The sequence below is a fragment of the Hylaeus volcanicus genome, chromosome 4 (genome assembly GCF_026283585.1).
Source record: "Hylaeus volcanicus isolate JK05 chromosome 4, UHH_iyHylVolc1.0_haploid, whole genome shotgun sequence".
NCBI classification, from domain to species: domain Eukaryota; kingdom Metazoa; phylum Arthropoda; class Insecta; order Hymenoptera; family Colletidae; genus Hylaeus; species Hylaeus volcanicus.
The window spans coordinates 25,287,465-25,314,367 of record NC_071979.1 but is presented as its reverse complement, the minus strand read 5'-3'; the positions used below and the strand labels follow the sequence as shown (position 1 = coordinate 25,314,367).

Genomic DNA, 26,903 nt, shown 5'->3' with positions numbered 1-26,903 from the left:
GATCGTTCGAGCCAATTTACCAACCGCGCAAACATTATCTCCAATTATAGATTGTTATCCGATAAACTGTCGTTATTGTTTGCACCGCGATCCAATAAAAATCATGAATACGCGAGAGTCTTGGTGCGAAAGCTCGCGACATTATTAACCACAGCTAAAAGAAAAGAAAAGAATTTGTCTGAATCTGTTCTCGAAGGTACTGCGAATGAAATTCAATTTCACCGGAAGCGGCTGGAACAATGCGGGCTGCTTCGTTAATCGTAATTTTTTAATCTAGCAATAATTTACCAAGGGGGCGAGTACAGTTCGCTGGCCACAATAAAATGTTTCTCTTTCTTTCTCTGCATATGCATGCGTTGCACTACGTCCAGAAAATCAATGCACTGGCACAAGCAGTGCTCCGAGGTGGAATTTTTCCGACGAGCCGCCCGAGAAAAAATACGATCGCCTTAAAAGCGAGGGTGGACCGCGGGGATTTCAATATTATTATGTTATTAAATCTTTCCCCCCGCCACGGAAACGTTTGAAAACATGAGAAAACGATGGAAAGTAACGTTAATCATTTTAAGACAATCTTTCTCCTCGATGCGAAACTTTTTACATAAAGCGTACTCTTTTAAATGTAAATTTCCGTGATGTACTAATTTGCCTTTCGCTCTTCTCAACCGGAGTCTACTTGTTCTACGCAATAGACGAGAAAAGTTCTTGTCCAATCAAGAATTTCGAATAACAAACGCAGGGTAACGCTGGATCATTAAACGATGCAACCTCCTGTTTGCATCGACGCATTTCCCCCGACCAAACGTTCCAAAATAGACAATTTCACTTTCCCTTGAAGAATCAATGGGATAGTTGGCCGTGTGTATCACAGAGACGAGTTCAATTCCACGGATGCTTCGGTGAGGCGATTATTCAAACGTTCGTGAAACACGGTCGTAAATCTGTGTACGGCAACCGGTCGAATCCGCGCGAGAACATCATGGAAGTAGGCTTTGGTAATGAGATGAAAGCGAGCCGGAGAAAATTGGAAACTGATCGGAGACCTCGTTAAATTCGATACCAAAATATCGAAACTAATCGTCAACGATTCGACGATCAACGGTAAACGGAGATCATTAATTGCTAGCAATTAGCGCGTAGATCTAAACTATAGACAAATGTCTCTATGGGTACAGAGAATTTGAAGAAGAAGAAAAAGGCAAATGGTAAGTAACAAAAAAAAGAACGATCGATGGCTAGGTGCGAAACTCGAATATGTTCGCGCGACGGGAAATTGTCACGTGCCACCGGGTCGGATCTCGTCAACGTATGTTAATGAGAAGAAAGCGCAGTTCTAGAAACGCTGGCTGTCAGATTATTGATAGGAACGCGCGTAACGTAGGCGTTACCCTGGCACCCTTCGTCCCGATATTCTTACGTGTCTTCGAGATGGGACAGAACGGCTTGATAGACAACGCGTTCGGGCGGAAATAAAGAGCCTGTAAACCCAACGTCATCTTGGTCCGTCTGTAGTATCGATTTTCCGTGAATACGAATCTCGGGAGTATTCCTGAGTGTATATACAGCTTTGGTGTGAAATATCGGGAAAATAAAAGGGGAAAATAGAAGTATCAGCGTACAACGCGCGCGTTTCAGTATGCCATTCTCAGTCAGAAACTCCTGGCACGTTTTTAGATGGTCGAGAGACTTTGGATACCTCGAGGAAAAGGAGGCGCGAGAAGGAAAGAGCCGTCCAGATAGAAAAATACTTGCGCGTGTTCGATCAAATTCCAATAACAGAATGAAAATCCCGCGGAAATGGGAGAAATAAGTGCCAGCCAGTGTTTAAAAATCGAAGCGTAAAAATGAGAAAGAAAAAGGAAATAGACACGAGTGAAATTGGACATCGTTTACGAACCACTCTCCCCTTTCGCGATAAGACACCGTTAAGGAATGACAAGCGACGATGAATCAATTTTTTGCAAATTTAGCGGTAAAAGAAATATCTCGTACAAGGGAAACGGCATTATATTATTAGGTGGACTGGAAAGTAATGTCGTTTCTGCGAATATCAATACTTATTTATCGTTCATCGGATCATTGATTCTTATCGATCTCGCATTAGAAATTTTGCACACTAGATGGCAAAGGGCCATTGATAACGAGGGTGATTACATAATTGCTTAAAAATAGAAAATTGTTAAGAATATTTGTTTGAATTTAATTTAAAAGAAATGACGTTACTTTTCGGCCCTCCTAATACATTATACACTGTATTATGTAGCTGTCCTTGCAGAGAGCCCTTTCGCAGACAACGCAACGATTATGCTTAATTCACAAGGCGTCGATTCAACTCCGTCGCACGTTTTGCGCTACTCGACTCTCCGGTGTTTAACTACCGAGTTCCGCGATATTATAATACGTTCAAACATAAATTTGGCCATGTCGATACAATAGCATAGCTTTGTTGTGTCGTTCACTAGACATTGAATACCTAGCGAACAATCGCGCTATAATATTTTCCCTGTATGTGCTAATATTATCTAAGGTATCGGTGACGACGCGTTAAATACTCGAGCGATGTAGTAAATATTAGGTTGTCCCAAAAGTTTCTTTCGTAATTTGCAATTTCTAATTTCTTACATGTTGATGTTGTAACAGTAATGAAGCAAAATGAATCGTACATGATTCAATAATGTAACATTAGACATAAAATATTGTATATGTATTACTTATTAATAAAACGAAAGAAACTTTTGGAACAACCTAATACTTTCTTTAGTGTATATAACAAAAAGGTAAAATCCTGCTTCTACGTGTATCAATTAACGTATCGTACGAATCGTAAAGTATTTTCCCTAAATATTACATCCGCTTCTTTGTATACTGTGCGAGTACTTTGTTCCGAGTACTCGCTCGAAAGGAAAGTAACCGTTTCAGCCAGAAATTGTAATCTGTCAGAGGTCTTGGTGTATTCATGAAATCCTTTTGTCTGTTTGCAGAATAACCTGACAGACGGGGAAGAAGATCTGCCTGAAGACGCTTCCTCGCTGTTGTCGGTGCTTCTAGTTGGTTCGCTAAACTTCCCATTTGATCGATCGCGACTCGCCCCTCGAAGACAACCCTCTGAGAGGCTCTACGCTCGAAAACTTTGATCTAAGCTCGCCCAATCCCCCAATACCCTCTCTGTTTCGTCGTCTACTCCGTTGCTCGTCGTGTCTTGCTTTTTCCGTTACTTTTATAAACTTTTCACCTTCCCCGTTTCCAACAAACGTTGATTTATTTGTTCGCTTTGCTTAGTGCCGGGTATTTCGATTTCCCTAATTTCTCTCATTCTTCCTATTCCATATACTTTTACGTATACGCTTCTCGTCTTCCTGGATCCAATAACTAGCGTCTGGAGGGTTCGCTACTAATTTTGGTGACACGCCTATTAGGTCGAGAAATATGCCCGCAGCATTCTAGTTCGACTCGATATCGTCCCAACTGAATTGTTTGTTCCTATATAACGTTACAAGGGCCTATTCTCCGTTGGTAACTTTGCTTTTAACGTTTTCCGATTAAATTTAGTAGCGGTGAATGTTTTCAAAATCTCGAGTAGATAAAAATCAATAATCCTGACTGCTTGCAAAGAATCTATTCGCAACGTTTACGATTCGATAACGGCAATTTGTAGAATAACCCCGGACATACTCCGGACGACAAATCGAGTTCAACGAGGACGTTCTCCAAGCTCTTCTTTACCTCGACCAATGTCGAACGACTCGGGAATTGGCAGAGGACACGGACTTGAATCGGAAAACAATCGTCGAGCACCTCTGTGCGATGGAAAAAGTCTAGAAAATTGATGTTGATTTTTATCTACTCGACACTCTGTTTCCTGAACGACACGCGAGCATGACAATTGATTACCGTTATCCCCCGATCGTAAAATTCCAAAAGCAAACTTGTAGGAAGAATAACGTAATATTATACCGAAACAAAACGATCCAGTTAGGACGATATCGTTCGACTGGACAAGGTTAAATTCGCGATATTCGAACCTTTGACTCTAACACGGAGACTTTTCGAGGGGTGAACGATAGTTGTGTAAGCTCCATCGATTCTATTCCAGCAGTTTGTTCGTCCGATTCTTCCAGGATTCCTCTTCCTGATCTTGATATTTTTATCCGTCGCGGGCAACATACTCGTCTGCGTGGCAATTTACACGGACCGCGGGTTACGGAGGATAGGAAATCTGTTCCTGGCCTCCCTCGCGATCGCCGACCTCACCGTCGGTTGCCTGGTGATGACTATTGCCGGAGTGAACGATCTCCTCGGCTATTGGGTCTTCGGTCCGGCGTTCTGCGACACCTGGATCGCCTTTGACGTTATGTGCAGCACTGCCTCCATTTTGAATCTCTGCGCGATTTCCCTCGATCGTTACATACACATCAAGGACCCTCTCAGGCAATTCCTTTTCTTCGTTTATTCTATTATTCAAAACTGGACAAATCGTGACTTCGTATCGAAAACAAAATGCTCATCTATCGTGTCGCAAACAGATACGGACGTTGGGTGACGAGAAGAGTCGCGTTCGCTGGAATCGCTATCGTGTGGCTGCTCGCGGGACTCATATCTTTCGTACCGATCAGCCTAGGCCTTCACCGGGCAAACGAACCCATAGATAACGGCACAACTATAGAGGTACGACTATACAGACTATTCGGTATAGAGACAAATTCCATACGAGCGTTAACATAATTTTTACACGCCCTATACATCGAGGTCCCTATAAAGACTACAGAAATACTTTTTGAAATAAACGTTGCAACGTATTCGAAATAACTTTATCTACTTCTCGATCGTCTTGCTTTTCAGGAACACCCTACGTGCACCTTAGAACTTACGCCCACTTACGCGGTGGTCTCCTCTTCCATATCTTTTTACGTACCCTGCATCGTGATGCTGGGAATTTATTGCAGGTAAATTTTAATAAGAAACCATCGAATAATTGGTTATGTTTTTAAAAAAAAAATATGTATATACTATATGTATATCTAAATATATATCTAAATATGTATATGTATATGAACGTGGTTGTTACTTTCAGGCTCTATTGCTACGCTCAGAAGCACGTGAAAAGCATCCGGGCGGTGACAAAACTACCCGACACCTCAATGGCCAAGAGCTTTCGCGCGAAGAGCACTCGCAACAAGCCACCAAAACCGCAAACAAAAACGAAGCCGACAAGCCCTTACCACGTGTCCGATCACAAGGCCGCCATCACCGTGGGCGTAATTATGGGAGTTTTCTTAATATGTTGGGTACCCTTTTTCTGCGTAAATATCGTCGCCGCGTACTGCAAGAGCTGCATATCAGTCCGAGCTTTCCAAGTATGAAACACTCTTTTTAAATACTATTTCCATATGCAAAACATCAACCCTGTAGCGTGTCCCGATCTCGAGATATACAGGGTGTCCTAATAATGTTGTAACATCTTGAAAGGGGGGGTTTGGGATGTGATTTGGAACAACTTTTTCCTTAGCGAAAATGTTGTCCGAGGTTTCGTTGAGGAGATATTAACGGAAAACACTGACCAATCAGAGCGCGAGTATACCATTGAAGCGACCGTGGTAGCGAAGGCTACGCGCTCTGATTGGTCGAAGTTTTTTTGTTAATATCTGCTGAACGACGCCTCGGATAACATTTTCGCTAAGGAAAAAGTTGTTTCAAATCACCTCTACCCTGTATATACAGGGTGTCCCAAAAATGTTGTAACACCTTGAAAGGGGTGGTTTGGGATGTGATTTGGAACAACTTTTTCCTTAGCGAAAATGTTGTCCGAGGTTTCGTTGAGGAGATATTAACGGAAAACACTGACCAATCAGAGCGCGAGTATACCGTTGGTGCGGCCGTGGTAGCGAAGGCTACGCGCTCTGATTGGTCGGGGTTTTCTGCTAATATCTCCTCAACAAAGCCTCGGACAACATTTTCGCTAAGGAAAAAGTTGTTTCAAATCACCTCCCGAACCACCTCTTTCAAGGTGTTACAACATTTTTGGAACACCCTGTATACATGAAAACCGCGTAAAGAAAGCAAACATGGCCGCTGAACGGATTTCACCCCCTTTCGCGTTTCCGCCCTTACGAGAACATGTTAAAGACGCTAAAAAATTCGAATGTCTGCTCTCTTGAAATCATCGTTTTGTACGAGTCGAAGCGTTTGCGAAATGCTTTTAGCGTTACGCTTTTATCGTTGAGAGACAGAAAAAGAAACTAAGAAAATGAATCTGTAACAGGTACTCACTTGGCTCGGCTACAGCAACTCGGCCTTCAACCCGATCATCTACAGCATCTTCAACACAGAATTCCGAGAGGCGTTCAAAAGGATCCTCACAAAAGGTGCACGGGCTCGCGGAAATCAACCGTCGACCAGTGAATGCGGCGAATTTCGGTCCGTGGTTGTCCAGAAACGAAACGGATCCATGATCGAATGCAATATTAGCCCGCGATCGAGTGCGGATAGTTGTCAAGTCGGAATAATGGGGCAAAGACACCGCGACACTATCGTGAGTGCGATATAACTGAACTCGAGTTTCTCTTTCGGATGTATCGATCTTCCTATCGAGCGCTATTCGCGTTGGTAAAAACTGGGCCGCGCTCTTGGTCTCGTATTCCTGGATTCTCACGAACTGTACACAAATTTTTCACCACGGCTGGTTCGACCCTTTACAGTTCGCTACGTTATTTTCACGATAATAGATTTCACGTGTTATAATGTAATCGAATTCGAACAGATCTATTCAATTCAATGATCGCAAATTTCAAATACAACATGATTTAATAGTACACCAAGAAGAAGAAAAGACCACGTAATACATGAACGTTAAGTATGCTACAGCGATTGGGCGAGTTTCGAAGTTTCGAGTTGGGAAACTATTTTAATGCGATATCGAATCTGGAACGTTTGGTCACATTATCCTAGCATAAAGTGTGTATAGTCACCGGTAGGGATCTTGTGAGGTCGTAAAGTCGGTCGGACATCGATCTTTACAACTTAAGTCGACCGCAATTAATAATCTGACACCTTTTTAGACAAGGACAGAGCTAGACTTTTCGTTCAGGGCCGTATGGTATCAGAATTAGGATGTTCATATCTCAACAACTTTTTTCTTCTTATGTATGTTCACACATAATTCTGTTGGCCGACTTATTGAAAATACTGTGGTAGGTAGGAACATAGTTAACCAATCATCGTCAAGAGTTTTCGGTTTTTCCAATTTGGAAAAACCCGCGTAGCAAACATCAAGTCTTGGGACCCCGGGGTGTAACGTGGGCATGTACAGGGTGTCTCAAAAATGTTGTAACATCTTGAAAGAGGTGGTTCGGGGGGTGATTTGAAACAACTTTTTCCTTAGCGAAAATATTGTCCGAGGCTTCGTTGAGGAGATATTAACGAAAAACACTGACCAATCAGAGCGCGTGGTTACCGTTGGAGCGGCCGCGATAGCGAAGGCTACGAGCTAAGCGGCCACGCTTGTACGCGACCAAGCGACTGGACGTGCATCGAAGGACATTGACGCAGCCGCTTAGCTCGTAGCCTTCGCTACCACGGCCGCTCCAACGGTATACGCGCGCTCTGATTGGTCGACGTTTTCCGTTAATATCTCCTCAACGAAGCCTCGGACAACATTTTCGCTAAGGAAAAAGTTGTTTCAAATCACCTCCCGAACCACCCATTTCAAGGTGTTACAACATTTTTTGGACACCCTGTATACTTTAGAGCCGCGTCACCTCTGTCGTCCTACGGATCAATTACCTGGGCCAATAAAGCAATAACTACTGTTTCGGTTTACGACCTCACAAGATCCCTTCCAGCGACAGTACGTAAGTCAACATCTCGTGTTAACGTGTAAATCTGGTCGATCGAATCAGAAAATCGTTAAATCAAAATTCCGGTAAATACTTTAAATTCTTTTTTAAAGGGTCGAACACTGCTTGCATTCTACTACTAGCCCGCGAAAACTTATGGAACGTTTAGAACAGCAATTATAAATATCAACGTTAACCGTAACGATAAAGTTTGTCGTTTACTTATTCAAGCAAGATATTACACAATTTACGAAATTTTGTCGTAATACAGAGCACGTTATTGAACTTTTCCTTTATGAATTTGCCAAATAACGTAATTATCGATCGTATCGTATTCGAATACAACAAAAAAAAGACTAATGCAGAGTGTTAAAAAATCTGAACCTGTACTTGCCATAATCGAAACTTGAACATTCTACAAATTGGTTTTCGCGAAACCAAAGGTTCATATAACACAATTTTGTCCTGTATTTTTAAACGGATATAATATGCTATAAAAATGTACAGATATCGTATCGCCCTAAGCAATAGAATTATCTACATATCGAACATACTAGGGAAAGTTCAATGTTGTCTCAATCCCTCCGTTTCGGCGCTAAAAACTGAAATCGATATTAATTATGGCTTAGGATGAACGACGAAAATTCCGTATGAATTTTTTTACTCAGTATTTTTTATCCATAAACGGTGAAAGGTGACGAAACTTGTCGGTATAAGCAATCGATTAAGAGGAAAATTAAAGACAATCACCAAAAGGTAGTTCAAAACATATCCATGAGACATAATCCACCCACGATTAAAAAAAATAATAAATAAATAAACGAGAGCTGTGTAGAAATTCAACAGGAAGATATCAGTTTGAAATAAAAAAGAGAAAAAAAAACAGATTTATTCGTAGAGAAATTCGAGTGTAGGTATTTAGAATAACGTTCTCATAAAGCAATTGTAATTATGAAATCATGTTGATAGCGCATCTACGACGTAAAGCTGGATGTTACGCGGAGCACTAATAGTAACGTCTGTCGAATCGTAGCTTATTAGTATTAGAACTGCGGCGAAACCCGCACAGATTCATTTTCCATCTTGTAAATAGACATTTATTTATTTTTCTATTTGACGGGACACCCAGTCGCGATCCACGTATTTTATGCATTTTAAGCGATGTTTCGTTTAGGTGCTAACGTAACGCAAAATCACGTGTAACCCGTTGAATCTAACTCGAATCTGCGTAATATATTCCAAACGAAAGAAATCCTCGCGAAAGGCTACCAGCGCTCACGATGTTTCGTCGAGCCACTTCCATACATCTATATCTACGCTGCAAAGTGCATTGCATTCCGACTAGAGAGAGAAGCGGATGTTAGGAATATATATCATAGTAAATTAAAAAGAGGCCATTAAACGACTAAGTCTCCCTTGTCGGAGTGACATGTGCACGATGTTCATGTATACTAATGATATGTTTGAATGACCGTTCTCTGTAAATATATTAGCGTAAGACTTCCACGCGGGTGTTAAATTTGAAATGTTTTATTACAACCTTATCCTGCATCGATCTATACCCACCAATTGGTATTGAAAATCCACTCGATACATTTTTAATTTATTTTTTTAAATAACAATTCATTTTGTAGTACAGTACGATTTGTTCTATTTAAAGCATCTGTTATGTGAAGTGGTGTTGTTTCGTTCCAACTACGATCTAATCTTGGCATTTGAAACGAATCCAGGATAGTAGAAGCTACTCTTGGGATTATTGGGTATAATATCGTAGCGGCCACCCGTACACTTTCTAAACTAAGAGATATCACAGCTTCGAGTTCTTTGGCTGAGTCAAAGTTACTAGATTCGCGTAAATACCATGGTTTATGGTCGTTGAACATTTGATTTGAAATGTGTAACATATTCATGACAGTATCTACTACGTTATGCAACTGACATTTCTCATAAAACACTCTGGTTTTTTCACCTATTACTTCCAGAGTTTTTATATTTTCAATAGCTGCTTTGGATTTTAAAACTTCTATATAGGTGCTTGGAGAAGGTATCGTTCTGTTCGGATTGATACTTTTACCCAAACATCGATTAATTAAGTTTCCCATGTTATTGGCAAGTTCGGCATTTAATAAGTTCTGAATTTTTTTAGCATTATAGTCTGAAAATAGGAAACGAAGTGTCAAACGTTAAAATAAACATCGTTATCTTTGCGGCGAATAAAAGGAATTACATATAAATATATATAGTAATGTTATACATTTGCCTTACTTGCATTCGAATGTAGTACCGCTTGACGCAAGAGGAAATATCTTAAACCTTCTGGTGTGTAATTAGTCATAGCTTCAAATGGAGAAATCACATTTCCTCTAGATTTTGACATTTTCAGATCATCGATAGTCCAGTGCCCGTGACATAAGAGTTTCTTTGGTGGTTCGAGGCCAGCACCTATCAAAAATGCTGGCCAATATATGCCATGAAATTTCAATATATCTTTTCCTACAACCTATTTATAAACATTGTTAGATTTTAACAATGATTTCCTGAATTTTAAATGCTTTATAATATTATTAAATTATTTTATATTAAAATAAAGTAAAGACATTTACCTGTATGGATGGTGGCCAAAATTGTTTAAACGATCTATTCGGATAGTTTACCCCAGTTAAATAATTCACTAATGCATCAAACCATACATATATGGTATGAGAGTTATCATTCGGAGTAGGAATTGCCCAGGGCACTCTGCTAATAGGTCTAGAAATACTTAAGTCTTGTAGATCTTCGATCCAATTCAACAACGTATTACGATATATTGCCGGTTGTACTGTATTTTCTAAATACAGTTTTGTATATTAAAATAACGATTTTCTTCAATAAAAACAAATTCATTCAATCAAAGGAGTTGTAAATAGATATACCATTCTTCAGCCAATATTTTAAATCATCTTTGAAAGAAGTAAGCCGAAATTTGTAATTATCTTCTTCGGTCCACTCCACAGGATTCCCAGATTCGTTTGATACTTGTATAATATTTCCAGCTTTATCTTTCTCTTCTATTAATTCTGTATCCGAGACAAAAGTTTCATCCAATGTACTGTACCATCCAGAATATCTTCCTAAGTAAATGTGCCCTCTTTCTTCTAAACAATTCTGGAAGTTTTCAAATTTTTATTGCACAGTTAATATAATATTAAATATAAGACTGTTACTTGAATAGTTTAACAACCCAAAAATGATGAACTGCATTCATATGTCGTTTTTCAGTTGTTCTAATAAAATCTGAATATTTAATACCAAACATATGACACATTTCTAGGAATTTCAATGATATTTCAGTGCAGTATTCATGCGTTAGCATACCCGCTGCTTTTGCAGCATTCTCAACTTTAGTGCCATGTTCATCTGTTCCCGTGTTTAGAAATACAGAATGTCCTAACATAGAATTAAATCTAGCCATAGCATCTGCCAAAACTGCAGTATAAAGATGTCCGATATGTGGTCCTAAAAGTAGGGAAGATAAAAATCAGTATGTTTCAACAGAAAGCATCTATGCATATATATTTCTATACAAAACAAATTTTTCTATATTTATAATTGCATACCAGCATTAACATAAAATATAGGTGTAGTGATGTATGTGTTCTTAATCGCATTATCACAGAAATTGTTTTTATTAATATGAGACCACGACGATTGTATTTTAGTTTTCAAGAATGGAAAGGTCCACAAGGATTGTACAGAAGACCTTGTTAAATGAACTGCAACTAGAATTCAAATTTATATACCATTAAAATTAATTAAGATACCATAAGAACAGAATATGTTACATGAAACATTTAAAATAAAATCAAAATCATAGCAGTGTTATTCAATTCTTAAATAAACAACATCATGTAAATCTTTCATTTTTTAAACATTTATTCTGATAGCACTATGTACAAATTCATTATATCGATAATATGCAATAAAGGATAAATACAATTTTTATACATAAACATTCAATTGGTAGGCAATTCAAATTGTATTGTTTCTAACTGTGCCACAAGATCCATGTGCTTGAATTCATCAGGCTTATTAGTAAATGTCTCTAATAATTGTAATCTCTGAGGATTGTCTGTACAGTAGTATAACTGTAACTCATTTGCTAAGCATTGTGCTTCTTGTACACTGATAGTTTTTGTATCAAATTCGCCTCGCATTAGCACAATTTCTTTATTCTCTTTAAGATCGGTATAATGCAACATAGTTAAACATTCCGGTGCATTTTCTTTGTGTGTCTGGTACCATAAAAGTGGTGTCATATGAACCTCGAATCCAAAAAATTGAATGACAATAAATTCATATCCTTGTTTTCTAGGTAATGGTAATAAAAATGTAGGATATCGTTTTCCACGTTCAAACATTTTATCAAATTGACCTGGTGTTAATACCCCAGATATACAATCCTTTTGTTTATGATAATCTTTCCAAATACTTATAATCTCTTCCCTTGTTTTATCTTGGATCATGTCTACTTTCATAATGCTATTTAATTCTGCTCTACGAGGTTGATTAATTTGATCCAAATGTGGTTTTGCTTGACTTTGATAAAAATTACACTCTTGTTCTTGTTTCTCTTCAATCGAATAACATACTTATTAACAGAATAAAATAGACATATGATACTTACAACTAGTTAATAATAATAGACTATTTTATTGTTCAAATAGTTGAATCGACTTACATTTACATTTTAATAGTAAACACAAATCGTTTAATTTTTAAACATGCCTAAATACTATATAGGTTATATACCTTTCGCTTTTCGTTCTTTCTTTTCTTGATTTTCGGCACGTTGCAAAAACTCTTCCGGACAAGTCTTCTGAAACTTCGCTATTTTTTCAGCATACTTGTCAAAATAAGGATTCTTTTGGAGATCATTTAAAACTTTGTCAAGTTTCGATCGACTTGTCATGATGAATCGTTTGTTACTACTTCTCGTTTCTATACAAACATTTTTCATAAATATCGACGACGACAATCGTATTGTATATCGCAAAGATATTGCCATTGATCGTTTAAAATTTAATAAGAAACTATGTAGTTACATACAACAATTCCGCGGCAAAACAATGCACATTAAGTAACGTATCCTTTTCATCAGTTTAGGTTGGTTTAGGTGTCGCTGAAAACTTTACGAAATTGCAAACTGTCAATACTGCCATGTACGTAGTTGTTTTATTTTTTTGCAAACGGAAAATTGCTTACGACGTTTTCCATTTAAATGTTTTCTCTGTTCAAGATGATGAACATTTAAGAAATGAAAAATCATCTTACATACGCAAAAGACATTTCATATCAATCCATTCAGTCCTAATAAGTAGCACAAGGTTCCGGTACATCAGTAACGTATCTATACAAAAGGACAAATCGCTTAAAACACGATGACACGTTTGACCTATATTACGTACAAAGCATAGACATACGTACAACGAAAATTATGTTCGTTATCTTGCGATACTTTAAACATTTTTTTTATATACTTTACAATCTTTTTATTATCAACTGTTATATCAATCGTTTTTTGTAAGAAATAACAAAAATTTAGAAATTTATTACAATTCATGATAAATATTTTAGTACCAAGCGAGGGGAAGCATATTTTAAATTAAAACACATTTAAATGTTTATATCTACACTGTCGATGACTACCAATTTTAAACAATGTATGAAAAAAATTGATGAAAAGTTCCTGATTTATATTCCCCGTATATTCCACTGTTTTTTTTTGTTTTTTTGTTTAATTCTTAAACGATTAATTTCAGCTTACGATATTAAAAAAACGTATTTGAAAGAACAACGAAGAGGAAAAAAGAATCAATTAAGAAATATGATTCGCTGGAAGAACTTTAATGACAATATCGACACGGCCCTGAGGAAAATCTAGTACCGCATTCAAGCGAGTCACTTCATTACAATTAAATTTCGCGGCGATTCCAAATTTACGGCCACGATCATATTAAATTTATCTGGATTATTAAAATAAAAGATTTGTAGTGGATCGGATCGAAAGGATATCGCGATTAATTGGCGAGGATCCGTTGATAAGGACTCTGACTTGAATAACGCCCGCCGTGACGCATCGTTTCCGCAACGTCAGTCGCTCTCGTGCCTCTAGCGAAAGGGAAAATGTCGGCGTGTTAATGGGGTTTTGTTGTGCTAGGTAGAGAGTGTGACTTTTGGCCACAGTTTCCTCTCCATATTTTTTAACGAAGAGTAAATCCACCATCAATACGGCACCGAGAAGCATCAACATCATCGTGTTTGCCACTAAATGGCGTATATCTCGCAGCGGGTACGCTCAGTACTTTAAATCAGGTTTGATTCCGACGTGAGCCAAGTCGCAGAGGTCCGCCGTCGGTTCTAGCGGAGGGTAGACAGAAATTGGGAAGCAAAGAGTAATATGTCGTTGCAGTTGGCGATGTCAGTAGCGAAGAACGACTTTATCGTGGGTGGCAAGTACAGGCTGATGAGGAAGATCGGCTCGGGATCCTTCGGCGACATATACCTCGGTATCAACATCGCTAATGGCGAGGTAAGGAGTACCGTTTCGTACGAGACGGCCTGTGTCCAGCACGCCTTCCTTCTCATATTTCCCACTTCCTATTTCTTTCTCGAGGAAGCCCCCTTTTTTAACGAGCATTTCATCATATGTGTACCGCGAACAAGTATTTTCCTAACGCCAACATTAAGCTTTTCTTGAAATATGTTTTCTACGATATTGTGTTGTTGGTTGCATCAACTATCCGTTGTTTTTTCTTAGAAAATCTGCAAACAGAAGTTATTCGTTCTAACGAAGTTGTGTTTACGTGGTTGTTACGGCGAATTCGATAATTATTTTTAACGTTCTCGCGTATAGTTCTATCTGCGTATTAAAACGTTTATTCAGCTTTTTGCAATAACATTAACCTCAGTATGTAAAAGAGAATATTGCCATAAACATTTTTTTACTCGAGATAATCATTAATCACGGATTAGTGTTTTTAACCCAAATACATGGTTGCAATAATCACATGAAAATAATTTTAATAGCCTATTAATGATCATCAGAAATATATATCTGTACAGTCGAAATTTTTCTATTGCAAATGCCAGTTGTCTATAATTGTTGTTTGTACTATAAATTTGCTCAATGCACTTATACTACTTTTATTTTCTGACACAAAGACTTCTTTTCATTCCCTTTCATAATTATATTTTACGCTTACATATATAACACAACTTTTATCATACTATAGTAAAAATAATTACGTGCATTAGTAATGTAGAACAAAAATAATAAAATATTTGAATATCGCAAACATATGTTTATAGATCTTATTTATATAAAAATTTTAAACATCAAAAGTCTTATGGTACTAATATAACTATATTTTAAAGAAAATGGATTTCTGGTAAATGTTTAATATTTTAGTGAAAATCAGTGAATTAAGATCTATAAAGAAAAGAATATGAATTTATTCAATTAATTATGTCAAGTATAAATAACTGATTGAAAATTTGCAATATATATTCTATACAAACATATTAAACACCTTTTATAACAAATTAAATCATGCATGTTATGTGTCATTTTAGGAAGTTGCTGTTAAATTGGAAAGTATCCGTGCTCGACATCCACAACTCTTATATGAGTCGAAATTATACAAAATTTTAAACGGGGGTGTAGGGATACCTCATATACGTTGGTAATTATCATTTCTCATGTATTGTTTAAATTGAAATAAATTTAAAATGAAATAGCCTTTTCTAGTATTGTATGGATTTTCTATAGATATGTTTTGTTGTGAAATATAGGTATGGACAAGAGCGGGAATACAATGTACTTGTATTGGACCTTCTTGGTCCATCTCTTGAAGACCTCTTTACGTTTTGTTCAAGAAGATTTACAATTAAAACAGTTTTGATGTTGGCAGACCAAATGATTGGTAGGATCGAATACGTTCATTGTAAACATTTTATTCACAGAGATATCAAGCCAGATAATTTTTTAATGGGCATCGGTCGTCACTGTAACAAGGTATTGTTTTAATTTTTATATTCAGTGTTTATTTCTGCACTGTTTATGAAATTTTAGTGAAAAGTGATGTTGGTAATTTACAAAATTTCAGCTGTTTCTTATTGATTTTGGATTAGCTAAAAAATACAGAGATAATCGTACAAGACTACATATTATATATCGAGAAGACAAAAATTTAACAGGCACGGCAAGGTATGCGTCAATTAATGCACATCTTGGAATAGAACAGAGTCGTCGCGATGATATGGAATCGCTTGGATATGTGCTTATGTATTTCAATCGAGGATCTTTGCCCTGGCAAGGACTCAAAGCTGCTACTAAGAAACAAAAATATGAGAAAATAAGTGAAAAAAAGATGTCCACGCCTGTAGAAGTTTTATGTAAGGTATGTTCTATGTTTGCGAGTAGTAGTATTTTCTGTCAAAGACAATATATGATATTTAAATTGAATAATTGTTTGTACTTAGGGATTTCCTGCCGAATTCGCCATGTATTTAAATTATACGCGAGGTTTACGTTTTGAAGAAAGTCCAGATTACATGTATCTTCGTCAACTTTTCCGTATACTTTTCCGTACGTTAAATCATCAATACGACTACACATTTGATTGGACGATGTTAAAACAAAAAGCAACAAGTAGCAATGGCACTAGTGGAGCAGCTACAGGTGGTCCAGGTCCAGCCACTCCTGGTACTCAGGGGCAAGGACAAGCCCAAGGTCAGCTACCAGGCCTGACCAACCCTCAACCAGGTGTCCATTTTATGTTCCAAGTGATACTATATATGTTTCAAATGTTGTGTTTTAGTAATATAATCACTCAGATTTTTTTATAAATAGATACGTAAATTTTTGTTTTCTATCCCTGTTATCTTCATAGAATCCAGAGGGAAAAGTAGCATTAGTATTAATACGTGTTTTTATAGTCATATTTATATAGTTTGTTTATCTATTCTTATATGTATCTTTAATATTTGTTTCAGGAGCACGTTAAGACTATAATCACTTGTCGTTGCATCAATCCTATTTGCAGTCGCTAGTGTCCAAGATCAGGTACACGACTTTGTACGAATACCATGCAAAGAGTCAAATCAATCAACCTTCTAAGTTTACACAAAGGAGGAATTCTGCGATTACAAGCGTATCGTACATAGAAAGAGGACAATGCCACAAATACACGTTACTGAATTCACTGGTCAGTGAAAGCTTCAGTGTATTGTCAGTGCTTAGAGTTTTGGTTGATCCACCTCTTTGGGCTTAAAATCCAAGTGAGATCAAGCAGAGGTGGCTTGTTCTTATTTTGTTATTACCTATTTAATTCACCGTTGATAATAATTGAAATAAAGGTTATGATGCCCCAAAGACCTTTGTAAAAGAGTACACGTAACGGTGTAACGTGTGATTTAATCGAAAATTCGACGTATAATTTTCATAGAAAGAAAGAGAGAACATTTTGACCATTCTTAAACATTCGGGATAATTAAGTACATTATATAAAATTTGATATCTATTCTGCAAATAGAAAAAGAAACTATGTGAGAATGTGTGAATGATTATGCGAATGTATGGAAGAAAGTATATAAATAAATGTACTGAGAGATAAATACAGTTTGTTGCTTCCCAATTTTGGTTTTATTCTCAGTACAATATAGTATAAATATAACGTGTGGAACTTCGAAAGAAATGTTAATATTTGTCTTACATAAGCTACCATGTCAACAGTATCAAAGATTTTCCTTTGATATTCTTGACCCTGATAACAATTTTTTTTTTATATAAATATACATACATAGTGTAACACATGGGCGTATATCCTGCGTACATACGAGTAAGTGGCAGTATCTCAAAAGTAAATACTGGCAAGTAATATTACAATATGTTAAGTGATAAAGTTCATTGCTTACTCTCTTTCTTTCTGTGATTATGTTTAGTCGATTATATTAAACAAAATTAAACAGACTTTTTTTGTACTGGAAATGGATTACAGGTTTACTTTTTAGTTGAATAAGTAAAATTGTGAAAAAATTTAATACATAAATAAGTCGTTATTTCGATTGAAAAGTAATCCTGTATTCAGATTCAGCCAAAGGACTTCTTCCGTATAGTTTTAATGGAAGAGACTGTGCAGTGGTATTCCCCGTGCTATTGCTTCAATGTTTATAACGCGTGACTTACAATTAGAGATCCGTAATCGATCAGTCAGTCGATTGTTAATATGTATAATGAATCCTCTTACGCGAAGTCACGTTACATACACCGATTAGCAAGGAGTTCGAGAAGACTTGTTTCTGTCACTGAAAGTTTTCGTTCACATTGACCATACTAGTTACGCCAATATTCATGTCCATATTCTAAGCACTACTTCCAAAACGATGTATAATCGATCATTGTTAACTCATCATGTCCCTATTGTGGAAACATTCTAAAGAAAACGTCCGGTCAGCCTTAGCGTGATCTACGGTACAAGGATGAACACGACTGGATCTTATGTCTACTATTGTATTTTGAACAGACAACTTTGTTCAATGGAGTTTTTGGACAGTGTTTAAGGAAAAGAGATATAACCATTAAATATCTTTGAGTGAATGTATAATTAATTATTATTATTATTATTTTTATTATTATTATTAGAAAAAAAGAGGGAATCAAAAAACACGAAATGAATGAGTAAAAGTGTGTATTACCATGCAGCGAGAATGAATGAACGAGTAAGTTAAAGAATAATTAATGATATATGCACTTATTACTATCTGGTATGTATATATGTATATATGCAGATAAGGTTTTATACGTGTGTATACATATATACATGTGTGTATGTATAATAAAATTGTGACAGTAATTAAGGAATACGTTATTTCATAAATAATGAAAGATACATCAACAGTTTATTGCTCTTTTAATCGCTATAAATAAAAACTGAAACATTGTATTATAGCGTTTATTTCATTAAGTGTTAGTTTTGATGCCAATACGCAATTATTATCGTTATCCAGAATGGTAAAAGTACATTGTTCAAAGTGTACGATAAAACTGCTCTAAAGAAACACGCAGTTTCTATGTTGCGATAATCTCGACACGTGGAATATGTAAAGGATATTTATGTAAATATTTTTAAGCCGTATATTTGACAATTCTTAAAAGATATACAGGAGCCACAAAGGTGCTGAACATTATCGTTCGCATTGTTAGTAATAATAACATTTGAATTTATAAAGTAACAAAATGCTGCAGTCTACTAGCAACGATGCACCGGTCATCGTGCTGTAGCCAATCGGAAATAAAGAAAACTCGCTCGCTCCAAAGTTACGTTATCGTTAGATTTAATCTGTTCCTTTCGTCAGATGCAAATTCATAATCGATTACGTGTTCTTCGTATACAAAATAGAGTAAATGTATACATATAAATACAATAGAATATGGATCATCTACCACAGACCATAGACTGTGTAAAAACAAATATAAAACAAAGCTACAGATCAATACTTTCGTATTCCAGTCGGTTTTCGTGATAGCACATTTCGCTACGCTGAATACATAATGATAATATGAAATCTAAGTATTACAAATTAAGAATTAATAACACAGTAATGTATGAATTTTCCTAAGTTCTTGGGTTCCTACATTGACAGTAAAAACTTGTTCCGGACCATTATGAGGAATTGCGACTTCTGCAGCAAACAATTTACTCTCCTTCATCGCTGCTGCCATTTCACGATTTGGAAATACTGCGAAATTCGCTTCAGCCATTCCTCCTGCCGTTCTCTTTACAATTTCCTCGCGGACTTCACCCTAGAAATGATATACAACGTTTTACTTTCAGTTTGATATTACCGTAATACATTTCTTTAATAATTTGTGACTTACCACTAACTGATCAGCACGTTCTTTTAATTCTCTCATAACTATTTGACGTTGTAACAATTGGTAAATTGGCATTGCCTTTTTTAGTACTGGACCTTCCAAATCGGATGCTTTCTTTCGTCTCAAATCAGGAACAGTGGGGAACATCATAATTTGTTTAATATCCTGTGTATCAAAAAAAATAAATTTTCATTAGAAATTTAGAAAAATATGAGACACGATGCAAGTAACAATTTTTCAACTTACTTTGGTAAGATTGTTAGTCTTCTGTTTTAGTTCTTGAATTTTTACATCGGCCGATGTTGCTTTTGGCGGAAGTGTTATCGGATCCAAACTTTCTAATTTTGTACGTAATGCATTATACATTAATTTTTTCTTTTGTTGATTTTCACTATTCAAAGCTTCTTTGAGAGCACTTATTTCTTGTATTAAGAATTTATTGTCCACCGATTGAGGCCCTGATACTGTTGCAGCATTTCCAGTCATACTATCTGCTCCGGATACAGACATAGTCTTTTTTCCAATAGATTTTAATTTTTCCTTAAGTTGACCTCGTTCACTTTCCAAACTGTCGATGTCTGTTTGAAGATGGTCCATCGTCTCTTCGAATTCCTTTTCCTTTCGTTTCAGTTGATTTTGAGCTTCCTCCAATTTTCTCTTCAACTTTTCTACGTTTAATTCATGCTCGTGTTGTTGCGTCGCAAGTTTCTTTTCAACAACATCTTTCCTTAAGATCATCTCACATAATTCATTTTGCTTTTCTCTCAGAGCCAATCTTGCTTCAAGTATATCGCTATCTCTGGTTTCCAATTTCCTACTAAGAACTTTCGTTTCTTCTGCCTCCTTTCTTGCAGCTTGTGCTCGTATCTTAATGGGCATTAAGGATTCACTCTCTGCACCTTGTTCCTGTTGTTGCGACAAGTGTCCACTTATCGCCAATTCATTTTCACATTCGGCCATTTTTTGTGCTAAATTGGCTGCCAATAGTTGTACGATCGACAAGCTTTCCTTAATTGTGGCTACAGGTCCTATATCTTCGGTATCGTACACTTTTTCACACGCTACAGAAGCCATCTCTTTTAATTTATCCGCACCGAGTCCTGTATCTAAGTCACCATTCGTTATAATTGCTTGTACAGCACTCTTTAACAATGTTTGTAACGTTTTCACAATCATCATTGCATGTCGATAACACGTAAACACCTGTTCACTGCAATCCTTATCCAATCCTAAATTAGATTCCGCCGCACGCAATGCGGTACCATGATCGGTCAATACTCGTCTTCTAGCTGATTTTAAGTGCTGTTGTATCACTTCGCAAGTCGTTTCCGCATGCTGACAAAGAAGACCTATGTCACCACCGTCCCCTTCAATTAACGTTTTAATCGCCGCAGCAATGGTTGTGATAGCATCGCAAGAACTGTCCAGCATTCTCGTACCATTAACCACCAAGCGAGCTTGGTTGATGGATTCCCCGAATAGTACAATAAACATAGTACAAAAGTATCCACAACATTTTTCGATAGCGTCCATCGGTAGGTTTTCATCCAATTGATCTCGTTTAGTTAATTCTATCAAGGAATCTAAAGATTTTTCTTGCGCGGCCATTTCCGGGTAAGCTGCGCCAGCTTTAAGTAACATTTCAGGGGTACAAACACTCAAGGCCGATTCGAAACAACCGAGGAACGTTTGCAATGCATACATGTACGAACAGAGATGTGATCTGAATGTATATTGTGCTACCGAATGACCCTTCACTACAGTTGCCCTGTCAACCTTGTCCAACGATCTATACTTGACTCGTACCTGCGATATAAGTATTTCCGTCTTCTGTATAATTCTTGGTATTAGAAGAAGCGTTAGAATAGCATCGTGATCTCCACCACGAACTAAGAATGCAGGAGGCATAAAGGATAATAAGTAGGCCACATGATTTTGTGCTTCTTCAGCTTCCAATCGCCGTAACTCAAGGTCAACTGCTTTCGTTTGAGCACGGGTTTCGGCGAAAGTCTTCTGGAAGTCTAAGATCTCTGCTAACTGTTGTTCCGCACCTCCCATTCCAAATTTAGAGGTTTCCGTTGATTGTACGCGTTGTTGTAGTTGCAAACATTGCTCTTGCAATTGTTGAGTGAGCTCGCGGAATTTAGTAATTGTTAGCTCACGATCCGCCAATGTTTCCAGAGCTGCGTCCCGATGTCGGTACGCATCACGGGCCGCTCCAAGAGCTAGATCCAATTCTTCGCGCAATTCTAATTCTAATTCTTTCGATGATTCAGCGAGTTGATCGGACATATCCTGTAAAGCTTCCAAATCTGATACAGCTTCTTCCAGTTCTGCAACTTTTTCTTCTAATGCCATTTTCTTTTCGCCAAGAACTTCGACCATTTCTTCAGCACCTAATGCGACATCGACCTGTTCTTGCAAGTCTGCTATCTGGTGTTCCATTTCTTCCACTCGTGCCGACAGTTTTTCTTTTGTGCGTCCTAACTCTAATATTTCCGATTTCTTTTGATCTAAATCTTTTTGAAGCTTCTGAAATTCATGCTTCTCGTGAGCGGAAAGATCTCGCATCCTAACCAGAGTTTCTCGTAAACGATTGTTTTGTTGTTCTAATTGTTTTACTTCGTAATTTGAAGCTCCAGTAGCAGAGCCCCCTCCAGCAGCCCTCTCAGACATTTCTGTTCGTAATATTTCTAGATCTAACGTTTGTTCTTCTAATTTTTCCTTGAGTTGTTCCAATTCGATCTGTAACGTTTCAGCTTTTTCTTCGGCCATCTCTTTGTCTAATGTAGCCATTTCTACAGTTTCCGCGAGATCTGCCATTTCTTCTTGGAATTGTTCTCGAGCTATGTGAGCATCCCTTGCTTCTTGACGTGCCCGTTGAAGATCTCTTTGAAGACTAGCCTTATGTCATAAAATAAATAAATAAACAACGTTCAAAATTAGTAGAAAATACATGGCGTTAGCTAAACAAAAAAAGACATTTATAAAATTCAGTCTGAATTCTAATTACTTGACTCTCCATAACTTTCGCCTTAAATTCCAGAAGTTGTTCGAATTGAAGCTTCGTTTTTTCGAAGTCTTTCATTCGTTCCTTATCTTGCATTCTTTTCACACGCAAAGTTTCCACTTTGTCGGTAAGGTCACGAACCTATAAATGTTCAAGTTAGATGTCTGACAAATGTAGTTCGAGGAAATAAACATTTTTCAAATGATCTACCTGAGATTTTAAGTTTTCATTCTCTTGTTGAAGTTGCAATTGTGACAGTTTCTCTTCTACCACATTTGCAGCTGCAGCAGAACCTGCCATTACTTGGCCAGGTACAAACTGTGGTTTTAATGTCTCTACAAAACCTGTCTAGATTGGAAACAAACAATAAATGAGAACATGGTCCAACGTAAATTGGGTGTTTCTTTTATTATCGCATTGGACAACGTACATACATATCGCAAATTAAATTCTTTGAGTTCTCTCGCATATACTTTACTCGCTGGTGTACTTTAAAATGTCATATTTCAAACAAATAATTTACGAGTGGTGTAAATAAATATAAAATATTTTATCTGCGGTAATGAAAAAAACACCCCATACTTCCTGTACAAAAACATTATGTTTTAGAAGAATGTTGTTTTTGTATGTACATTCAATAGAATTAGTCTATTTTAAAGTGATTAATGAGATTAATTGTAATAAAAGACACCAACAAGCTACACCGAATACTCTATTAGTTCTAACAAGTGTAGGAGATTCAATCGATGAATTGATTTGTGTTATATGACATTGGAATTTGCAGTAGGCACAATATTAACTAAATCAACTATCGTATCCTGACCATTTATAAGTATTAATTGCATTTGTATCAGGGATATCTAATTCTTGGTAAGTGATTAAAAGAAAGGAAAGGTTTAAGTAGTAGTATACCTTTATACCACAATGCTGACAAGTGCTTATTCGTAAAAAAAAGTTATTATTATCGCCTCGGTAATACGACTATAAGGGGAATTCAGCATCTAATTGTTAAAAAAAACAACTACATCTCTGAATACCCCTTCCTCTTAAGAGTTGTAGGGTATCAAAGCATCACAGAACTGAATTAACAAAGCGGATGCTTAATGCAACAGTGAATATGGTGGAGGATATATCAATTCCATAATCCATTAAGAACAGGTAAACCCATCAAAGTGCAATGATGCTAGTTGTTATGAAGTCATGTGTTACAATGCTTATGATCAACAAATAACTAGTATGAGAAAGTTTAAGGTCAGATGAGAAAAATTTAGATATTACAATTAATGAGTATTAATTACATTATTGTGATCATCTTGGGCCTTTGGCTTTTTGCCGGGAGGCGAGCTCGTGCTAGGGGACTTCTGAAACACGTACGTGCATTCCCATATGAATCATTCTGTGCCAACGGAATCATCTAACTTGTTCTCAAACTTTATAGTTTATCGTTTTATTTTTCTAAACATTTCCAAGAATCTCTCTGACAACGAAGTATATGCACTGAGAGGCATTTGTTACATTATTACCACATCACAGAATAAGATTCTCTAAATACAATAGCAGTAAACATGTAAATTACTTTGGATAGCCCAAAGATTCAAAGATAATAAAATCAATGACTTCTTATTAACTTGAACATGAAAATATATCATGTTAAAATGTATTTTTACATCTCATTTAAAACATTATACCATATATCCATGCCTTGTTGAATCCTCAGAATAATCCATTGATTGTGTTTACACAAATAAATGGTACATCAACTTATTATAATTGTCACTGTGAAAAGTATCATTTTTCATATAGAGAGACAATACCTCGATAAATGAAGCTCTTTTAGTAGAAGTGGGTGCCGGTATAAGCGATTCTCCTCCATCTTTACGTTCGTGTTGCGATCCAGATAAACTTTCTGTACTGGGTGCACTCAATAGTGTTCTGCTACCAGCCAAAGACAATCGTGAGCTGCAAAGATTATAGTTTTAATAATTTGTTTTGTTCAAATAACTTGAGTATTCACAATATCAAAACTAATACAATATAATATTTTGTAATGACATTAAGTCACATATTCTTGCATATAAATCACGTAAAGTGTAGAAGTGTCGAACATCGATTAACAAAAGAACCTATAGACAATAAGCATAGATAAATTCGTACATTATTATAATACGAACAGAAAAGACAATAAATTAAAAGTAACTACATACAAGTGGCTATAGAGATGGTACAAGAAAGAATCACAATGGGCCAACTGAGTGATGTATCTGTGTGTACTTGGTTTATTAGTTGTCATTGGTGAAAAACTTATTCGACTGTTGCTTCATTGGACTGAATTTTCAAAAATCCATTTCATAGATAAATATTTTATCTTTCTAGTGCATTTTTAAAATACTTCATACATTATATAGATTGTAATACGGTAAACTAATTGCAATTATTTACCATTTGCACACATAAAAGCATTTAAACAATATGTTGAGACAGACACTTTTCAACGATCGATGTATACAAAGTCTTACCCAGAAAGCTTGTCAGATTGCTGCCGGGTAACATGCGCAGGAGATGTTTTTCTCCGTACTCTTTTATGACCAGCATACGAATTTTAAGAATCTATTAATTATACCTATCCTTTCTTTTAAATGATTACTACTGATATAAAAAACATTTCACATTTTATGGTAAATAATTTGAACCATTGTATAAAAAATAGAAACTTACGCAGTGGGTTCATTCCTTCGATGTGTACTAATAGAAGCATGAAATTTATATCAATATGGTTAATCATACTTGTACATATTATGCCAAGAATATTCTAGCAAACAGAATACCTAAAAGTAGGTGGATTGTAAGCAACAAACATGAGACATACCTATTTAACCGACTTCTAGCCCTTGCTACGCTGGCTTCATCCGGTGTAGTAGCACTACTACCTGCCGAAGATGGACTAACAGGTTCTGTTCTATTACCTGCTTCATCCAATAAAATAAGCTGGGACTGCCGTACAAACATTCCATGGTTTTCTGCACACTAGAGCAACGAAAAAAACTTTTTAGTTCCATTAAAAATGGAATCTCTTTTTTCAAGTAAGTGTCTTACCTTAAAATATGAATGACCCTTAATAGTACCGTTGTTCTTTCCTTTCGGTTCATCGAGAATTACTCCAATCCATTTTCCCGAAGCAAAATTTGGGTGACCAATGTAAGCAATTTCTCCTTGACAGTCCTTGCCAGGAACCTCAACGCGTTGTCCGATTTTATAAGACATTTCAACTGTATCGAATTTTTATATGCGATTCTTTGCAAATACGTCCATTGATTCATCTAACCTAGTGTGATCTTTTTAAACCTTCCCTTCCATTTCACACATTCCCTTTACTCCAAAATAAATACTATGTATTAGGGTCGAAACTAAATATGACAACATATGACACGTTTTGACTCAACGAGGTGCAGAATCTGACAGGTCTGACAGAATAAACCTAGCATCCAAAGGAATAGTTGGGTGCATCCAGAAAGGCCACCGTTCATTAAGCCGCTCAGTGAGCGAGATTTAATACCAGTGGCGCTATCAGTGAGAAAACGTCCAAGTTTGTAGTGAAAATAGTTCCCACTGTCAACGCTAGATAGAGCCATTTGTTTGTTATAATTAAAAAATGAAGGGTTGAAGAGTTAAAAAATGATTCTCATTTGAATTTTAGTATTACAATGCTTGTTCATTTATACATTATTGGATATAACAAAAAATCATTGTACGAATACCTATATTACCATCCGGAGTCAAGAATGGGAGACTATCTTTATTATAAACTTGGACGTTTTCCCACCGATGGCGCCAATTAGTATTAAAACTTGCTGAAGGAGGTTTATTTTTATATGTGTTCTCAAATGATTTATAAAATATATTATATTGTGAGAGCTTGCGTATCTCCACCTACACGTTCACGCGAGTAGGAGCCTTGGGAATCCAGTTTGAGAAATACTGTTCTTTCTTACCATTTCAATATCAAATTCAACCTTATCGATTCAGAATAGAATAAGATTACAGCGCTATTAACAACTTTTGGAAATATTCAAGGTATCCCTTAAAAGGAGCCAGGGCTGTCGTAAAATAAGGGGCCTATATTTTTATGATGTGATTTAATGTAGTG

General features: G+C 36.6%; 4 protein-coding genes across 13 annotated transcripts in view; 2 read left to right on the top strand and 2 right to left on the bottom strand.

The window, feature by feature from the left end:
• LOC128874849 (dopamine receptor 1-like) overlaps positions 1-8,338 on the top strand; it is a 53,052-nt gene extending 44,714 nt beyond the window's left edge. The window contains exons 1-7 of one of the 4 annotated variants that reach the window (XM_054119964.1): positions 295-1,205; positions 2,982-3,051; positions 4,119-4,428; positions 4,524-4,665; positions 4,840-4,943; positions 5,072-5,354; positions 6,260-8,338. In XM_054119964.1, the coding sequence (XP_053975939.1) occupies positions 1,203-1,205; positions 2,982-3,051; positions 4,119-4,428; positions 4,524-4,665; positions 4,840-4,943; positions 5,072-5,354; positions 6,260-6,544 (1,197 nt within the window). In that variant the 5' untranslated portion in view covers positions 295-1,202 and the 3' untranslated portion in view covers positions 6,545-8,338. Of the gene's footprint in view, positions 1-294; positions 1,206-1,231; positions 1,973-2,981; positions 3,052-4,118; positions 4,429-4,523; positions 4,666-4,839; positions 4,944-5,071; positions 5,355-6,259 lie in introns of those variants that run through there. The other 3 variants (XM_054119962.1, XM_054119963.1, XM_054119965.1) reach the window with 3 other exon arrangements.
• On the bottom strand, positions 7,752-13,745 carry LOC128874844 (methionine--tRNA ligase, mitochondrial-like). 4 transcript variants are annotated; one of them, XM_054119950.1, is made up of 10 exons: positions 13,299-13,735; positions 13,077-13,221; positions 12,624-13,000; positions 11,432-11,593; positions 11,056-11,330; positions 10,748-10,979; positions 10,436-10,662; positions 10,098-10,332; positions 9,399-9,987; positions 7,752-9,310 (listed from the first exon to the last, which is right to left on the bottom strand). In XM_054119950.1, the coding sequence occupies exons 3-9, from the start codon at positions 12,877-12,879 to the stop codon at positions 9,431-9,433; spliced, it is 1,944 nt and encodes a 647-aa protein (XP_053975925.1). In that variant the 5' UTR covers positions 12,880-13,000; positions 13,077-13,221; positions 13,299-13,735; the 3' UTR covers positions 7,752-9,310; positions 9,399-9,430. The 4 variants fall into 4 exon arrangements, with proteins under 4 accessions (XP_053975925.1, XP_053975926.1, XP_053975927.1 ...); XM_054119951.1 differs by lacking the exon at positions 7,752-9,310 and having other exon boundaries at positions 9,345-9,987; positions 12,624-12,812; positions 12,921-13,000; positions 13,299-13,745; XM_054119952.1 differs by lacking the exon at positions 7,752-9,310 and having other exon boundaries at positions 9,345-9,987; positions 12,624-12,812; positions 12,921-13,221; positions 13,299-13,745.
• Positions 13,746-13,958: 213 nt separating this feature from the next.
• On the top strand, positions 13,959-18,817 carry LOC128874854 (casein kinase I). The gene is made up of 7 exons (XM_054119970.1): positions 13,959-14,163; positions 14,284-14,403; positions 15,447-15,556; positions 15,666-15,888; positions 15,980-16,273; positions 16,356-16,638; positions 16,869-18,817. Exons 1-7 carry the CDS (start codon positions 14,143-14,145, stop codon positions 16,877-16,879), a joined length of 1,062 nt encoding a protein of 353 aa, XP_053975945.1. The 5' UTR covers positions 13,959-14,142; the 3' UTR covers positions 16,880-18,817.
• On the bottom strand, positions 18,768-26,278 carry LOC128874840 (dynactin subunit 1). Of its 4 annotated transcripts, XM_054119941.1 has the most exons (11): positions 25,853-26,278; positions 25,626-25,783; positions 25,475-25,501; positions 25,276-25,335; positions 24,574-24,718; positions 24,058-24,120; positions 22,970-23,107; positions 22,763-22,900; positions 19,996-22,653; positions 19,753-19,914; positions 18,768-19,677 (listed from the first exon to the last, which is right to left on the bottom strand). In XM_054119941.1, the coding sequence occupies exons 1-11, from the start codon at positions 26,018-26,020 to the stop codon at positions 19,462-19,464; spliced, it is 3,933 nt and encodes a 1,310-aa protein (XP_053975916.1). In that variant the 5' UTR covers positions 26,021-26,278; the 3' UTR covers positions 18,768-19,461. The 4 variants fall into 4 exon arrangements, with proteins under 4 accessions (XP_053975916.1, XP_053975918.1, XP_053975917.1 ...); XM_054119943.1 differs by lacking the exon at positions 24,058-24,120; XM_054119942.1 differs by lacking the exon at positions 25,276-25,335.
• Positions 26,279-26,903: the final 625 nt, after the last annotated feature.

What these genes read in the sequence shown, in the direction of transcription:
- LOC128874840 (XM_054119941.1), bottom strand. Translation starts at nt 26,020, where the DNA reads ATGTCTTATAAAATCGGACAACGCGTTGAGGTTCCTGGCAAGGACTGT. An exon ending in CGAAGGAATGAACCCACTGC is followed by an intron (nt 25,336 to 25,474) that starts GTAAGTTTCTAT and finishes TGGTCATAAAAG; the next exon opens with AGTACGGAGAAAAACATCTC. An exon ending in AACGTGCTGATCAGTTAGTG is followed by an intron (nt 19,678 to 19,752) that starts GTAAGTCACAAA and finishes TATCATTTCTAG; the next exon opens with GGTGAAGTCCGCGAGGAAAT.
- LOC128874854 (XM_054119970.1), top strand. Translation starts at nt 14,143, where the DNA reads ATGGCGTATATCTCGCAGCGG. An exon ending in TCAACATCGCTAATGGCGAG is followed by an intron (nt 14,404 to 15,446) that starts GTAAGGAGTACC and finishes GTGTCATTTTAG; the next exon opens with GAAGTTGCTGTTAAATTGGA. An exon ending in CTGTAGAAGTTTTATGTAAG is followed by an intron (nt 16,274 to 16,355) that starts GTATGTTCTATG and finishes GTTTGTACTTAG; the next exon opens with GGATTTCCTGCCGAATTCGC.
- LOC128874844 (XM_054119950.1), bottom strand. Translation starts at nt 12,879, where the DNA reads ATGGCAATATCTTTGCGATATACAATACGATTGTCGTCGTCGATATTT. An exon ending in TATATTTTATGTTAATGCTG is followed by an intron (nt 11,331 to 11,431) that starts GTATGCAATTAT and finishes CCCTACTTTTAG; the next exon opens with GACCACATATCGGACATCTT. An exon ending in AAAATATTGGCTGAAGAATG is followed by an intron (nt 10,663 to 10,747) that starts GTATATCTATTT and finishes AACTGTATTTAG; the next exon opens with AAAATACAGTACAACCGGCA.